Genomic DNA, 16,053 nt, shown 5'->3' with positions numbered 1-16,053 from the left:
CAGGGCTGGGCGGGAAGGAGATGGCCGCCGCGCCTTCCTTCCCCCCCTCGCCCCGCCAGAGGGAAACGCCACGAACACGTAAAACACGAGGGACCTGCCGGCCATAGGCAGCCTTCTCGCGTCGCAGCGTGCCGACAAAGCGCTCGCTGGAGCCCGGCGCGACGCGGTAAGCGCTCCCTTCAGGCCGGAGGTCCCGAAGGGCCGCGGCCGCTCCCCTCCCGCCGCGCCTCCCTCTTCCTCCACCTCCCTCCCTCCCTCCCGGGCCGAAGAAGCGGCCCCCAGCCCGCCTCAAGAGTTTAATAACGGCGGGGGGAGCACGGAGCGAGCCCGGGGGGCTCGGCCGAGGCTGCCCGGAGCGGCGGGGCCGGGCCCGGCTCCCCCTTCACGGGAGGCGGGCGCGGCTCAGCGCTTCCCGCCCTGCCCGGGCCGCGCGAGGCGCCGCAACCGCCGCCGCCGCCATTTTAGCCCGGCGGCCCCGGCTGCCGGCCCGGCCCCTTCCTCCTCCTCCTCCTCCTCCTCGGCCCGGGGGGAGGAAGGCGGGGCGAGAGGGACGGGAGGAGGGACCCGGCCGCCTTCGCCCGCTGCCTGGTCGGAAACTGCCGAGCTGAGCCCGAGCGCCCCGTCCTCCTCCTCCTCCCCCCCCTCCCCTTCGCCGCCGTCCCCTCCTCCTCCTTCCCCCTCAGCAAAATGGCGGCGCGTGGAGCCACTGGGAGCCAGTGAGTGACTCGGCTTCTCCTCCCCGCCGCCGCCGCCGCCACAGGCTCATTTGCATTGATCAGCCGCCCCATCCCCCCCTCCCCGATCCCACAGCGGCCCCGGCCTCTCCCCCCTCTCCCTGCCCGGCCCTGCCCTGCCCTGCCCTTCCCTTCCCGCCCCCTCCCTCCCCTCCCCCCGGCTGACCCCCGCCCCGGCCCCCATCAATCATCAATCAGCAGCACCGAGCGGATCAATCAATGGTCGGGAGGAGGCGGCGGCGGCGGCTGCTGCTGTTAATGAACAATGTGTGAGAGCTGCGCCGAGCTGCTGGAGGTGTTAAATGAGAGTAAGTGCGGCCGCCCTCCCCCGCTACCCTCCCCCCCGGCGCTCCCCAGCCCGGCCCGGGACCCCGCGGCCCCCGCAGGGGCTGGCTCACGGCCCCGCTTCGCCTCCTTCCTCCCTCCCGCCCTTCCTCCTCCTCCTCCTCCTCGCCGCCGCCAGGCTCGGGCCTCCCGGCCGCGGGGTGGCCGCCGAAGGGGCGACCTGCCCGCTGCGCGGTTCCCCCCTGCTCTTCTTCCTCCTCCTCCTCCTCCTCCTCCTCCTCCCCGAGGCCTGTCCCCGCGTCCCCCCCGGTTTGGCCCAGGAGCCCCCCCAGGGGTGCGCGTGTGGGGCCGGGCGGGGACGGAGCCGCAGCGGGGCCTAGCTGGCTCCGGCTCGCTGAGGAGCTGCCCGCCAGCCGCTCCGGGGGCTGCTCGGCAGCTGGAGGCCGGGCCTGGGCCGGCCGCCTTTTAAAGAAGGCGGCTCCGAGCCCTCCTGCCTCCCCTCGGCAGCCCGAGGGGAAGGGACGAGGCTGGGAGCCGGCGCCCTGAGGAGAGCGGCCGGGCTCGGCGGGGGGCTCCGCCTCGGGGGTGCCCTCCTGCTGCCCACCCCCGAGCTTCCCCCTGCACAGGTGCCGGCTAAAAAACGGGGAGGGCCGGGGGGGGGGGCCCGGCAGGTGGCCCCCCGGCGATCCCCGGCTCGTCTGGGGCACGAGATCGCCGAGATCCCCTCGCCCCCCCCCTGCAGTAGGCCTCGCGTGGCCCCTGCAAGCCGCTGGCGGCTCTCGGCGGGCTGCAAGGCACCTTCCTCCCTCCCCGGGCCGTCTGGGGAGCTGCTGCCTGAACAAAGACCCCCAAACGGTATTTCTGGGAGATGCCGAGGGATTTAACCAACTTACCTCGTGAAGTTGGGGGTTAGCGGGAAGTTTGGCTATCTGAAATCTTCAGCGTAAACGTTTTCCTGGTCACACACCACAGTGGGTTTAGGAGCAAAGCAGCTTCCAGTAAACTGAAACACAGAACGCTACCTAGAGCGGGACCCGGGTAGAGCTTGCCTTCTTTCTCTCCTCTTTTTATTAAAAAAAAAAAAACAACAAAACACTCTCGTGAGGTCTAATTGCATGTGGGATTCATTCTGTGCAAAGATCTATCAGTAGGTGCTATGATAGGTGAGAGTTGGCCTCTTACTTGCTGGGGAAATATGATATTCAGCAGCGGTCAGCATTTTATCTGGAAAGCAAAAACGTGTGTGTAAAACTAACTTTCAGGAGAGTCTGGAGATGGGGATAAATCGGATTCAAAGGTTAGTATCAGAGAACTGTTGGGTCCTTAAAATTGCTGGTTCAGTTTGCTAAGTTTGTAATTCTTATATCTGGTTTGGAACAATTGTTGGGATGTTTACTTAATTTAGCATGTGTATCTTATCTTTTTCAACTGCAGAGGTAAGGAATACTTTGGTATTATGGACTGAGTGCTTATTTAAACAGTAGGCTTGAAATAGGCCTAAATTATCAATGGTGCGCCGATGACAACTGTTTGCTGGAAAAGATAACTTCAGTTGGTTTTGATGGGCTGATAAATAATCGTTGTTTAAACTTGATCAAGGTTGATATAACTAAATATAAAAAAAAATGCAGTGTTAAACTTGATATTTCAAGAAATCTAGGAATTTCCTGTGTGAATTTATTTCTAGAACCGTTTCAAGGTAGTTGGGATGTAGGCATGTAGATATTCCCTTATAGATAAAGTAGTATCATAAATCACTACGATACTGGGCTTTTGATAAGCTATGGTCTAGATAATGTAATGGATAGTTCTGTGTAATTTAAAATACAAACTTGCTAGTTATGAAAAGAAAATTTGGCTTTTACAGCCAAATTTATTAGGGGAATTGTGCACCGTTGTTGTTGTATAATGAACTTCCAGAAATGCTGGTCAAATAGCACTGGATTTGGTCTTCCATTCAGAGGAACAAGGACGCTTTAAGAAAATATACATACTTTGTGTATGCCTTTGGATACTGAGACATATGATACGGTGCATTGTGCATGTCACCTGCATTCCTGCTATGAGCAGGATTTACAAGGGCGATATACTTTTCTTTTGTAACTTCAATTTGTATTTTGTGTATTTCTTAAGTGATATTTAATCTTAATGCACAAAAACAATGCCAGGCCTTGGTTTTTAAAGCATTGCAGCAAAAATGGAAAGTAGTAGTGAAGAATGAGGTCATGCCCAAAATGTGTGAGCCAGAGACTGCCAGCAGTTTCCTTTTCTGCCCGCTGAGCATTTGGGATTGCCTCTTCACTGAAACTACTAAAACAGTATTTTGAAAGAGGTCCAGGAAACATCCTCTACTTTGTTTTAGAAATTCCTTGCTAAACTAAATATTTTTACAGAGTACGTACTGCTCTTTATCTTCATTTGCCCTGATGTTTACAAAATAATTATTTGGTATCGGTTGTATGGCAGGTCACTTAGAAAGCGAATTGACTAACAACTCCTGAGGGATTGTGTGGAAAAGAACATGTGGGGAGCTCCAGTTTTCCTCAGAAGAAATTAGCAACTTAGGGAGGACAGAAGGATGGAACTTTGTGATTCTGCAAGCAGCTGGACATATTTTTATAATGAACATGTTAGTCCCTGTAAACTTAAAATATTAACTCTGCACCCCATCACAGTGTGCAGAGCTGGAGCTTTTGTTTGTCAGACACCTTTGTGTAGGCCCGGGGTTGTCTTGCTGGAGCTCATTGCAAGATTCGAGGTCCGTAGGCCTGATTTCTAACAGGTAGCCAGTTGGTGGGCATACTTCTACAGCGTTTTGCAAGTGCCAGGTGAGTTCTTGTGGAGTTGGAAAACTAGTTTAAAAATGTATTTTGTATGACCAAAGGGGTGTGTGTGTATTCAGCACACAGTTTCATTACTATACCTAAGCATGACAAGCAGGCAGTATTGCGTTTTCTTGCAGCATCTTTACTGTCAGCAGTTAATCTAAGTATGAAACCCAGTAAGTTCCCTGATCTTGAGAATCTTTCCTGAGAAGTAGTAGCAGTTTCAAGTTATGATTTGATCCAGGGACTCCATGAAGCACAATGTCATCTATGAAATAGGCTTTAAAGCAGTTCTTGTATTGCAAGATCTGTTGCTCAGTTGAACGGTTTAATTCCTTGCTGAGCACTCTAGGTGCGTTAGCATCACTTGGTTTTCCCAGGCAAGGTTTTAATAGAAGCAAAGTCTGTATAGAGGTTAGTCTGATTTCTGAATTAATCTTTCTCAACATAAACACTTAAGTAACCTTATTTTATTTTTATTTTTTAAGTTTAAGATAAGGACACTTACTTATAAAAGACTTATAAAAGAACATATTCTCATGAGAAGGGTTCCTTTAAATGTACTTGCTTTCTACAGGAAAAGCATGTAGAAGACATTATGTGCTCTTATGTTAATTTGAAGCATTCTGTATCCTAAAATGAACCCTGGTATCAATACACTGTACATTCCTTGGTTTCTTTGGATGCCAGTTCTTGTTAGTCTAGGAGTAATTATATTGAGTTTCATTTGTTCTTCAGTAATATTTACATTGCTGTGCTGTCCAAAGGCCCTGATCAGGATAATTCTGTTTTGCTAGGTACGGTGCAGATACTCATACAATCATGAACTAATTATTAGTTAACTCAGAAAATACAAAAATTAACATAAACGTGTTTTTCTCTCTCAAGTCTCTCACACCACAGTATTTCAGGTCACTGTGCCGCACGGCGATGGTTTCCAGGAATCTGCAAAACTGTCCTATTGTTGGACACCTATACAGCCTTCACTTAAAGGTGTGGAGTACATGATGCTCCATGATATAGATGTTTAAGATTGCTGTTGTGTGCTTGGGACTGCCTCTTCTGCGCCTGAAGTGGAAATCTGTGGTTCTCATACTGGTCCTGAGTCAGCTGCGCTTGTAATCCTGGCTGTGACATGTCGCGGAGAGCCTTGGTTGCCTAAGAGGCTTCCCTGTGGGACCGCAGCGGGTGTTGATGTATGTTGACTTAAAACTCCATAGATGGTTTCAGTTTACATTTGTTTTGTTCTTTATGCTTGGTTTGTTTTCATAAAAGATTTTTGTTGTTGTTGTTTTTTTTTTTTTTTTTTTTAAAGAAAAACAAAACAGCCACCCACCAGAAAGAACACCAAACTTAGAAAATAGGTTTTAGTATAGAGTGGCAGTCACGGTTTTAGGTAACATTGGCAGGCCTAGGTTATTTGCAGTTCTTTGGTTCTGGAAACGTAAGTGTTTATTCCCAGCGTTCTGCTTCTCTTTCTTCAGTGATGGCCTGTTTAGCCCAACTGTTTTTGTCTAGCAACACTGAAGCCTTATAAAATCAGTTCACATTGATTAGTAGAGGCTTCTAGATATTATTCTGTTGCTCAAGCTTTGGGGCCATATTTGTTTTTTTCTTTAGTGTTTTATAAATAAATCATTAAAAAAACCACCACCAAACACAAGTGAGTTTACTTAAGTATGAGAGATGGATGTAGCACTGCACGTGGATGTGCTACTGGATGTACTACTACAGATTTTAGTCTTCTGTCCATCACTGTCAGCTAGGCTGCAGAACTCCTTCCAACATGATCAGGTCCATAAAAGACTTGAGATACTGGAGTGTATTTGTATAGTTCAGGATAACCCTTAATTGGGATGCTGAAGATGCTTGGCCTGACTTCTTGTCACGGAATCCTGGCATGTGGAGGGTACAAAGAAGAAACTTAAAGGAGGACTCCAGGTGTTCACCGTGAGGTAGAAAAGAAATAAATATATTCAGAACAGTGCATTGCTCAGCCTGGTATTTGGACTCTGGAGAGGATGAATATTTTATGTCGTAGATGCATGCATCACATATTATTTTAGATAATACATATATTTTATAATAAGAATATCACACGCGTTATCTGCATCACTCAGTCTGTAAGAGCTACTGTTGGGCAGGTGGCTGCCTGTAAGCTTTCATATCAATTATTTGACTACCTGTAGGTTTTTGTGCAGATCTAAAGTTTCATTGGACTATTTGACTATGCCTGTTCATCTTGTGCAAGACTTCAAGACAGTTGCCTCTGCTGCATCGTGCATTTATTTACTTCCTTAAATTCTAATTCCTCAATGTTTTTACATTCAGAACCTTTGCAGAGATTCCACTGGGGAGTTATTGGGGTAATCACCCAACTTTACGAAGCTAACCTAAATCTTCGCTTTCTTCCATTGAAGAAAAGCTTTATAAATTATTTATAAACTTTATGTTCGCTGTCTTCCATGTTTACTTTTGTCTTTGACACATTTAAGGGGATGAGCAACCAGACTTAGAGGAAAATGACAATAACTTTTTCTTCATAGCAGTATTTCCCAAATTGTAGTTATCATGGACTGTGGTGAAGTACTACTCCAAATAAATCAGAATAACCAGCAGAAAAAAATGAGAGGAGGAACTTAAATCTTTTTAACTGTGAACTGTTAAAGCAAAAGGGAAGGTGATGCTAAGATAAAGTAGTTTTTACTTCTTGTTTGTAATTGCAAGGCAATTGAAAGATAAACTCTGACTTTCATAGCTGAAAGGCTTCTATTTTTAGCGAGATATTTCAGCTTTTGTTCTGTACAGTGATTTTGGTTCATGCTATTTGATGTGATTAAAAATGATTTTGTCCTGAAACTTTTCCTGTTCAGGCTGCCGAAGACTGGTTCTTTCTCATTGCTCAAGCCGCTTGATCACTGATGCTGAAGATTAGTTACGTAAATCCCATTCTGCTGAGTTTTGTTGTGAGTTATGGGCTGTTGACATGTATTTGCTGAGATTTTTCTCTTTGTGTATAGTGAAATCTTATCCTTAAAGCTTAGGGAAGCTGTAGAAATTGACTTCCTTACTTTTGTTACCATATGTCATATTAAGGAAATTCACTTGCTTGGTTATAGTAAAGGTTTGCAAGTTTTATGCTGTAGATGCTCCCCCCCCTTCCTACTAGTGGGCCTACACAGACTTTACAGTAATTCCTGCTTAGTTATGTGAGTAGCTTGAGCAAAATTCAAGAAAGAAAGGAAAACTCTTTCCATCTCTTACCATTTGACTTTTTAAAAAATATCTGAATAGTGTGGAACTTGAAGTCATTTTATTCCCTGTGAAAACTTCCCGTTACTTTTTCTTTCGTGTCTTTGGGTGCTATATGGTGCTTCCTGTGCGAGGGTAGTTTTCAAGATGTGGAAATCCCAAGCAGTTACTGAGACATGTCCAAGGTGTTGTGTTGCAGTTTGTTCCAGATGTTTTCAGTGCCACTCCTTGGGGAGCCCAGCTACTGTAAGTGTCCTTAGATGCTCAGGTGACGGGGAGCGCAGCGGGACACTGCTGGTAAGAGGACGGTTGGGCAGGGAGCTGTGTGCTGTGCCTGGGGGGGCAGGACCTTGGAGAGCAGACGCTGGCCCTATTTCTTTTCGCCTGGCCTGCATGGAGGTGCTGTCTGGGTGTTTGGAGGACCAAAGGTTTTGTTTTCTCTTGCATAGAGGGATTTATATGGCCTCAGGGGGACTAGGAGACTTCCTTTTAATTTGTAGAATTCTTTTTTTATATTTTTCTGCCGTGTTAAATGGTAAGATACGTCCCTCCATTGTTAATGCCAATTTTTCTTTTTGCGACTTTTAATTCCTCGCTGCTTTGATTTCTCCACCTCATCTGCAGTTTGCTTCTGTCTTCCTGTGTTCAAGTAAGGTTGAGTGAGAAGAGCAGATCTCGTGTCCTGCAGTTGTGTTCTGTAGACAAGTGACGAGCAGTTTGCAATTTGGCATCCTAGAAATTGGAAGGAGAAAGCAGTGTTTACCAGGCTCCTTCATGTTAGTCTTGTATTTTCTACTTTGAGTATTTAGTTTCACCTAAGTACTTGATAATATTCCTACTCTGTCCTGTGCCTCATCATTATTGCAACCCTTCTATTAGCTGTCTTTCAAAGTTGTTCTTTTTCTGTCCTCATGATTTTTTCCATTTCTCACTTTTCCGTTCTGCTTATCTGCATCTCTTTCTGCTCTTCTCTGTCCTCCGCCTTGCTTTATTATCTTCAGTGTTGTTGTATACATATAGTTTTGTCCCTTCATGTTTCATTGTTTCCTTTAACAGTGTTCCGTAATACATTTTTCCCCTTTCCTGTGTTCTCTTGACCACTGTCTGCTCAGGTCTGATCTGGAAAAGATGAGAAATATCAGTAAGAAGTTTCCTGTAGATGATGGCAGCGCTACAGTGGTGTCTTGGTGCTTCCAGCAAGTTCTGTCAAGTCTCCTGCTGTACAGAGCAGAGCTTGCTCATGAGGGAGATACAGATTCTCAGTGTGCGTGTGGAATGGTTTTTGTGATGTACTTACATTTAAAACAAACAAGAACAATAACAAAACATGAAGGAAAAATAGAAAAAGGAAGTTTGCTTACTTTGTTATATACTTTGTTTTAGATTTGCCAGTGCAAGGAGCTAGTAAGTGAGGGTTTTTATAGGCTAAGCCATGCATTTATAGTTGTCAGGATGCAGGGACAACCTGAAAAGTAATCTTACGCTCTTCAGAAGTGGTTGTGTTGATCATTGAATGCTGCATATACAAATGTCATGCTGCAATTAAACGTACTTGTGGCTATTTAATTTCTGTTGTTTAAGCATATGTTGTAACCTTTTTTTTCCATTTAGTGCAGCAAATTGGTGGCTTCTGTAATCTAAACTCTGAGAAGAGGTGAGAAGCCGTTCTTTTCACCCTGTGCTTTGTACAGAAATTGATTTCCAATCTGAATGCTGAACATGAACACGCAACTGTCAGGAACTCCACTGTTCTCTTAACACTTCATTAAAATACCCAGATTATTTGTAGTTTTACAAAGCTTTACTTTGTGAATTTTCCAGATCTGGTGTGTTTGGTGGAAGGTGAGCTTCTTGGGGAGATCTGGTGCAAAGGAATTCCTGCTATTTGTGGATAATATTAGAAGAGGAAAGGCTTATCCTGTTTATCTATACGTACTTCCATGCATGTGTGTAGAACTCCTGTGGGAGATACAGCGCTTCATCAACTGGTTGAAGCTGAAGCTTGTTGGAATAAGTCCTTGTGGAAAAAACGCCTTTGAGTGTTGCTTTTTTTAAGCTAATTTGTAGGTCTGTAAATTACTTTGCCTGAATTGTCTTGTTTTCAATCTCTACATCTGCATCCACACAGCAGATTGGTTCCCATCTAGGAGTGGCAAAGTTTTAGTAGTTGCTGTTGTTTTTCCCTCGCACCATACTAGGTCAATGTAGCCTCCAATTCATTGCAGTTTTATTAACTGACTTGCACTTGAAAATTTTTAATCTATGTAAATCTACAGAAACAGGCAAAACTTGTGTATGAAAACTGAAGTGAGGCAGGGCATTGTGATCTTAAATATGGTAGCCAAAAGGCTAGCTCTGTACATCGCTGTTAAGAACTGTATAGTTTCCTGGAGAATGTGCTATTTCCATACACGCTATGCTAGTGAGCACGCAAGGATGATTTCTTGTAGCTGCCTTTTAGCAGGTTCATGAAGAATAACCGAAGCACTCAAGGTTTCTGCAGGCCTTGAGAAAGTTTTTTGTTCCAGCTATGGAAGCACATCACTTCTAATTTCTTGTTTTGTGTAAAACCAGCATCCTTGAAACTTGAAGTATTTCCCTACGTTCACAAGAGCAGATGTTCCACTTTTTAAGCCACAAGTGGATTTTTCTTGAAAAGGCAGTCTGTTAGCCACTGAAGTGTACCCCTGGACAAAAACCATGGTTCGAGAAGTTGTGTGAGATTAGCGTGAGTGCTTTATGCTGTGCTGTGCAGGGTTTGCTCTCTCAGGCTCTGTACTGTGCTTCCCAACCTATTTGAGGGAAAAGTAATAACTTTTCAGAGAGCTTAATTTAATTGTCAGGAAAGAGTCAGTTGCCTGTTTATCTGTGACGTATAACTATTAAACTGCTCTGAATTTGTTACAACACAAACCCCTTTATTCTTACCACTACTTAAATTGTTTTTTCATGTTCATGGTGTAGGGAGACTGGGCTGAAAAACTAGAGTTTTCCAGAGTTCTCTTCTGCTGGTTGTCTCAGTTTTTGGCAAATCTAGGGATCAGTTTACATTCTAAAATTCTTGAGCATCGAGAAAACTGACAGTGTTTTCTCCTACCTCTGTTTAGAGGAGCTATGAACAGTGCTTGAAATGGGCACTGGCATGTCTGCACAGGAGGACAGCTCCAGAGAAGCAGTAGAAGGGCCAGGATATCAACATCTACTGCGGAATTTAGGAAATCATGTCTGGGAAAGGCTTGCATAATACGCTTTAAGCCACCCTTTTCCATCGCTTGGTATCACAGTCAGGAGGTGTATGGTGGAATTGCATCCCAGGCTGCCTGGCATCTGTTGACACAAGTCCGAGCAGATGTTTAATTTATTTAATTATTTTGCTTGAAAGTATTTGCTTGAAAGTATTGTAGGATAGTGCTGGGGAATGTAAGCTCAGAAACTCAATACAAGTAAGTTCTTTTTCTTAGTTAAGGATGGTCTGTGTTTTTGCTGCATTGATTGGTTTCTGGCTTCTTTCACAGGTAGGAATACCCTGCTTCTTAGTGTATAGAACAGTAGTTCTTCTCCTCTGAGACTTTTCTGTTTAACTGAAAGCTCACCGAGTCTTAACAGCAATATCAGTTTGAATCTTTCCAAAGTGGGTTGGCTTCTAGGTTGTGTGTAGCCACAGTTATAGATTTGACCTGTGTGCACTTGCTGATACTTGACTTGCAAAATACTTGATTATACCAAAATGACATCTGTAAATATGTCTTCTGATGGGAGTGCATGCTTGTCGCGAAACTTAATGCGGTCTTGGAGATGTCTGTATAGACCACAGACATTGCTTTGAGCAATTTTTCATTTGTTTTGGCCTACTAGCTTTAAGAAAAAAAAATGCACTGCATTACCAATAAATTGCTGAATCTATGATGTTTGAGTGAATTATTAAGTACCGATTATTTAGTAAAAGTGACTAAAATTTGAGCGTCTGTTTGAAAGTTGAGAGCAACCTTGGTGCTTGCCAATCCTTTCTCAGTATTTTATTTTCCTTTCTGATTGAGGGTTGCTTGTGTCTGTTTTGATGAAAACAAATAATGCCTTGGAGTTCAAATATTCAGCAAGCTGCTCTTGGGCTTTCTGGGGAACTGCCTGAAGCTCTGTTTAGTGTAATGACCCACTGCACGTTTATCATTCTTATCTTGTTGTTTAAGCAGGCTCAGATATACTTTGTAAGAAACAAATTAATATTTGTCTCTCAGATTTTGTCCTTAAAAGCTCAAAAACAGTTATGAGGTGCTTTTGTTATAAGTTGTTTGTAAACGGAGATGGATGCAGTTGTGGGCTCTGGCCTTTTTTTCTTTTTGTTGGGGGGGGGGAAGCAATTGTTGTTTTCTGTAACTGATTCATAGCGTGCCAAGGAGTACAGCTAAACTAATTTGCAAGGTTCCCTCTTGAAAATAGAATGCTTCCTGGAGTACTTCTTTTCATTTTTGCACTCCTTGTTACTTTTAATTAAGACTAATAGAAAGCCTCTTTAATTGCACGAACAAAGTTCCAAAAGCTACATTTTTGTTCTACTTGTAAAACAGTTTGATAAACTTTGAGATCAGTGCTTTCACTTTAAAGTATTTTTAAAAGTTTCAGAGCTGGGGTACGTGAAGAGAAGTTGTTCAAAACCACAGTTGTTCAAGTTGTGATACTGTTTTCTAAAGTACTGCTATTAAAAAGAAAGAATGCAAGTAAGTACTTCCATTTTAAGCTGGAGGTAAGCAACAATTTACCAGAACATTCATTTCAGCATTGTCAGTGTTAGCCCTAGCTTTGAAATTTATGTTGGAGTAATAAGTGATATGCTAGGAAAGTCTGGTTTTATGCAGTAATTGTCCAATCCTGAATTGATTCCTTAAGAAACTTAAAGTGGACGTTGTCAAATATTTATGATGGGCAGTCTGACTCTCTGCGTGTAGTGTACGTTTAGGTGATGTAAAGCAGACCTGGTTGTATGGGAATACTGCTTTAACTGAGCTGATTTATTTTTTTTTCTATTAAAAGAAGAGGAGTAACAACTTTAATTTGAAGATGTACTCTTCTCAGAACTGTAACATCTCATTTGAAGTTAAAGATAATTTATGACACTGAGTTAAAACAGGACTCTGGAATAAGACTAAAAGAAATGTAATTTTTTAAATAGCTTCTTTCCTTAGCAATGTATAACTTGCCTTTCCCTGGAGAAGCAGGGGCGCGATGTCTTTGCAGATGAAAATCCTGAGATAGCAGAAGTACTAGGAAATACAGTGCACAGGTCTCTTCACAGACGTCTCGTGTCTGACATGACCAACCGTTATATATGCTCATAAACCCTTCTGTACCCAGGCTTACCTGTGCTGTGCCACCAGGATATTGCTCCCCTCTCTTGGGCTTCCATGGAAATGTAAGAGCTTGGACACTGCGCTGGGCCTCTGCAGGCTTTTGGCAGTGCCAGGGTTCTCCTGCTGCTGGCATAACCCAGCATGAATTGGGGATTTCACAGTCCTACCTAGGCTGGGTCACGTTTCAATTGCTAGGTAGTGCTGTGTGGATGCAGCGTCTGGACTTTGAGCTATGGCTGACTCCGGGAACTGTGTGGGTTCACCACCACGTCGTGTCTTAAGCTTTGCTGTGGCTGAAAGATGCAGTGCTTCTCTGGGCCTGAGCTGACTGAAGCAGTACGGTTGTGTTCTGTGTTTCAGGTGGTATATCTAAGATAAGAGATTATCTAGGTGATAATTAATCCTCGCTGTTCTGGGTAGAACCAGTTACAGTGTTCCTGATAAATTATCCACTGATCATCAAACTTTGACTGCATTAAAAATAATTTCATGTGGAACTGTTCTCCTCAGAAGCAGTTGCTGTGGTATGTTTGCTTCAGGCAGGTGAAAGTCACATGCTGCTCTGAATAAAGACAACTGTTGGTTTTACTAAAAGTCCGTGGCCGTTTTAAAGGGGCATTTTAACCCAGAGCAATCGTGACCTAGCACGTGGAAAGCTTCATGATGGCAACGCTTCTGAAAGATGAGAATTCTTTAATTTCTTCATACAGCTTTTCAGTGTCAGCTTCTGCTATTTTGCTCCAGACTGCCTTAGCATTTTACAGTAAAAGGAAAATACACGTTTGCTGGAGAGGGTGAGGGAGATGGAATGGAAAGGGAAATGTATGTTAAATGAAGAGAGTGAGATTCAAAGAGAGAATAACTTTGTGGTATTTGCAGGGAACCAGGGAGATGCCTAAAGATAGAAATTACCTAAGATCAGCTGATTCGCCCTGTTCTGGTGAAGCTGTGTCTTACAGGCGGTCTGTCTGATGAACATACCATGGCCAATGCTACTCTGTGTACCTATGCTGTTTGTTGGAGTATACAATTACAGTAAAACCCCTAAGGCCGTCTGAAGAAGGGCTGTGAGGAACCACACTGAATAACTGTGACTGCTTTTGGGGGTTGCTGGGGCGCCAGCTCTAACTGCTTTTACCGAATGCTTTTGCACAGCTTCTGTATTTTCATTCAGAAGAACAGACTGCTTAGACTTGCAAAACTTTCTTGTATTTCTTGAAATTGCTTTTATGCTTAAAAGTATAAGCCTCTGACAGAGGCCAGTAACTTGGTCGTGGTTTGTTTTTCTAAGGAAATGAGACTTAAAAGGTTTGTTAATTCCTATCTTCAAGTATGTTGTCTCTGTAATACTTGCTTGTCATCTCTGTATACTTTGCTTGGAATTACAAGTTTGCAGGAAACAACTTAATGAAGTCGGAGCATTTATAAATCTAAGAAATTTAAAGTTAGATTTAGACTTAAAAGGAATTCAGGTACATTCTGGGATGGAAGTGGGTATAGTTACCAGTATGCTGTGCTGTAGTGGTATGATGAGGGTGGCCACTGACAGCTCAGTGTCATGAATACATCATAGAGGCACTTAGGAGCACCTTAACCATACATAATTTTATAACTGCAGTATTTTGAGTGACAGATCTGATTTTTCATGTATGAACCCTAGCACTCGAACAATATTTCTAATGCTGAAGAATTAACTGGCTATTTTTAGATAATAGTATATCCTGCGTAGTGTTCCAGTACTTTCTGATTACGTATACCCAATCAATGTTCTGGGGAGGTTTTATTTTACGGAGACTCTGGAATGGAAAGAAGACTTTTTTTTTTTTTTTTTTTTTCTCACTGAAAAGTTATGGGGAAGCACGAACAGTTAAACTATTGCTGTTGAACTTCAGATTGACACAGTTCTTCTATGTGCTCATCAGCAATGGCATTGTAAAGGTCTAGAAGAACTCTCATGAATAAATTTAAGGCAATCGTGAATCTTTTTTAATAAAAAAGGAGGAATTCCAATTGTCGAAGGAGAAAGGGAATGGGAGAGGCTAAGCTCTGGCTGTCGTCTGATTTACTATCAATCATAAACAAAACTCCAGCAAATAACGAAAAACATCTCAGTGCATGTATGTGTATAAAATATTTACTGGTTCAATTTGAATGATGGTAATTCTGTACAAGGCTATGTATATATTTATTTTAAGATTAGCGTTGTTGTCCTAATAGTATTTTGCTTAGTGCGTGGCTCTCATTTCCTCTATTTAGTCAGTATCGGGAAACAATTTCTGAGAATAATGTCCATTTTGAAAGTGATCTATTCTTTCCCATGAGAAGCTGATATCAGATGAGGCCTGGGGGAAGGGAGCAGAATCTGTATACAACCAGAACGTGTTACAGGTTTGAATGCGTAGGAATTGTAATATTACTTAGTGTTCTCTGTCTACCTCCTCCTTTTTAGTTTTGTTTCTGAAAGTAGGGAAAATCACTTTTAAAAATGATTATTTTTACTTGCCATTCGGTTTTGTGCTTAGTGTGATAAGTGACCTTTGGATATAAGATATTCCTCACAAGTCTAGCATGGTGGTTGTCCTTGAGGTCTAATTACAGTCTGTTCCTCTAGCTCTGAAGTTCTTGCTAAAAATGCACTTATGACCGGAGCTTCATTAGTTCACAGTTGAAGTTACAAAAGCTGCAAAGAAGGGGACGATATATTTTTCTTGTCTACTGTAATGTTTTAGTAGCTTTATGAATGGACTTTTTCCTTGTTTAGGAGATCATGTTGTTTCTAGTACTGTAAAATACCTTTAACAAATCACCCTATCACATAGCACTCGTGTTTTAATTTAAGGCTCGCAAAGTGAAGTGAAAGTGAAGGGAAATAGAAACAAGGAGTTTCTTTTTTTCCTGGAATGTGTCAAATTTTTACTTTGACCATCATGGGTTTTCGCCTCTTGTGAACTACTTCAATAAACCATTACGTTTTAAGTATGTCTAATTTTTAAAAATGAAGTATTTGAAAACTATGCCCTAGAAGATAGTTTTTGTTTCCTTTTTTTTTTTTTTTAAATAAAAAAAAAAAACTAAGCAATTATTATTTTGGGTCAGTTAAGTAGCTCAGTTCATTCTAGTGTGGTGTTACGGTGGCAGAAAGGTCTCTGAACAGTCTTGCTGTGGAGTCAGTGAAATGAGATGACGCAGTTATGGAAAAAGTCCCCATTTCCTACATAGTAGTTGTAAAACATTTGGCTGGAATTTGCCTCCATACCAATCTTTCTCCTTCCTGCTGGTTAGCCTTCTCTCAGATGGATCTGTTCAAGGCCTTCAGAGTTCAGCTTTTTTCCGTGCTCTAATAGCAGCAGTATCCTCAGACTGTTCACCTTTTGATGGGCAGTTGCTCCGGGTGGGATAAGGCAAAGTTACCCTTCTTGTCACTGAAGGTGATTGCTTCCCTCAGTCTTGTCCTCATGCTTTCCTTCCCAGCACCTCCTGCTGATGAACTCCGAGGGTTCGGTGGTTTACAAAGCTGACAAAAAAAATAAAATAAAATAAAAAATGGTTTTTAGTTAGATTGGTGAGTTGGACTTGCTTGGTTCTCTGTTGGGTCTTTGGGTTCCTGCCGGA

The 16,053-nt window shown here is 43.2% G+C and overlaps 1 protein-coding gene across 7 annotated transcripts in view; it reads left to right on the top strand.

The window, feature by feature from the left end:
- Nucleotides 1-908: 908 nt before the first annotated feature.
- USP34 (ubiquitin specific peptidase 34) overlaps nucleotides 909-16,053 on the top strand; it is a 129,450-nt gene continuing 114,305 nt past the window's right edge. For all 7 annotated transcript variants that reach the window (XR_014618336.1, XM_084285094.1, XM_084285095.1 and 4 more), the window contains exon 1: nucleotides 909-1,042. Coding sequence is in view for 6 of the 7 variants with exons in the window: in XM_084285094.1 (XP_084141220.1) it covers nucleotides 1,000-1,042 (43 nt within the window). In the remaining variant the exon portion in view is untranslated. The remainder of the gene's footprint in view (nucleotides 1,043-16,053) is intronic.

This window comes from Netta rufina, assembly GCF_964035555.1.
Source record: "Netta rufina genome assembly, chromosome: 3".
NCBI lineage: Eukaryota > Metazoa > Chordata > Aves > Anseriformes > Anatidae > Netta > Netta rufina.
The sequence above is the reverse complement of the archived record's forward strand: the minus strand, read 5'-3'. Positions and strand labels throughout refer to the sequence as shown.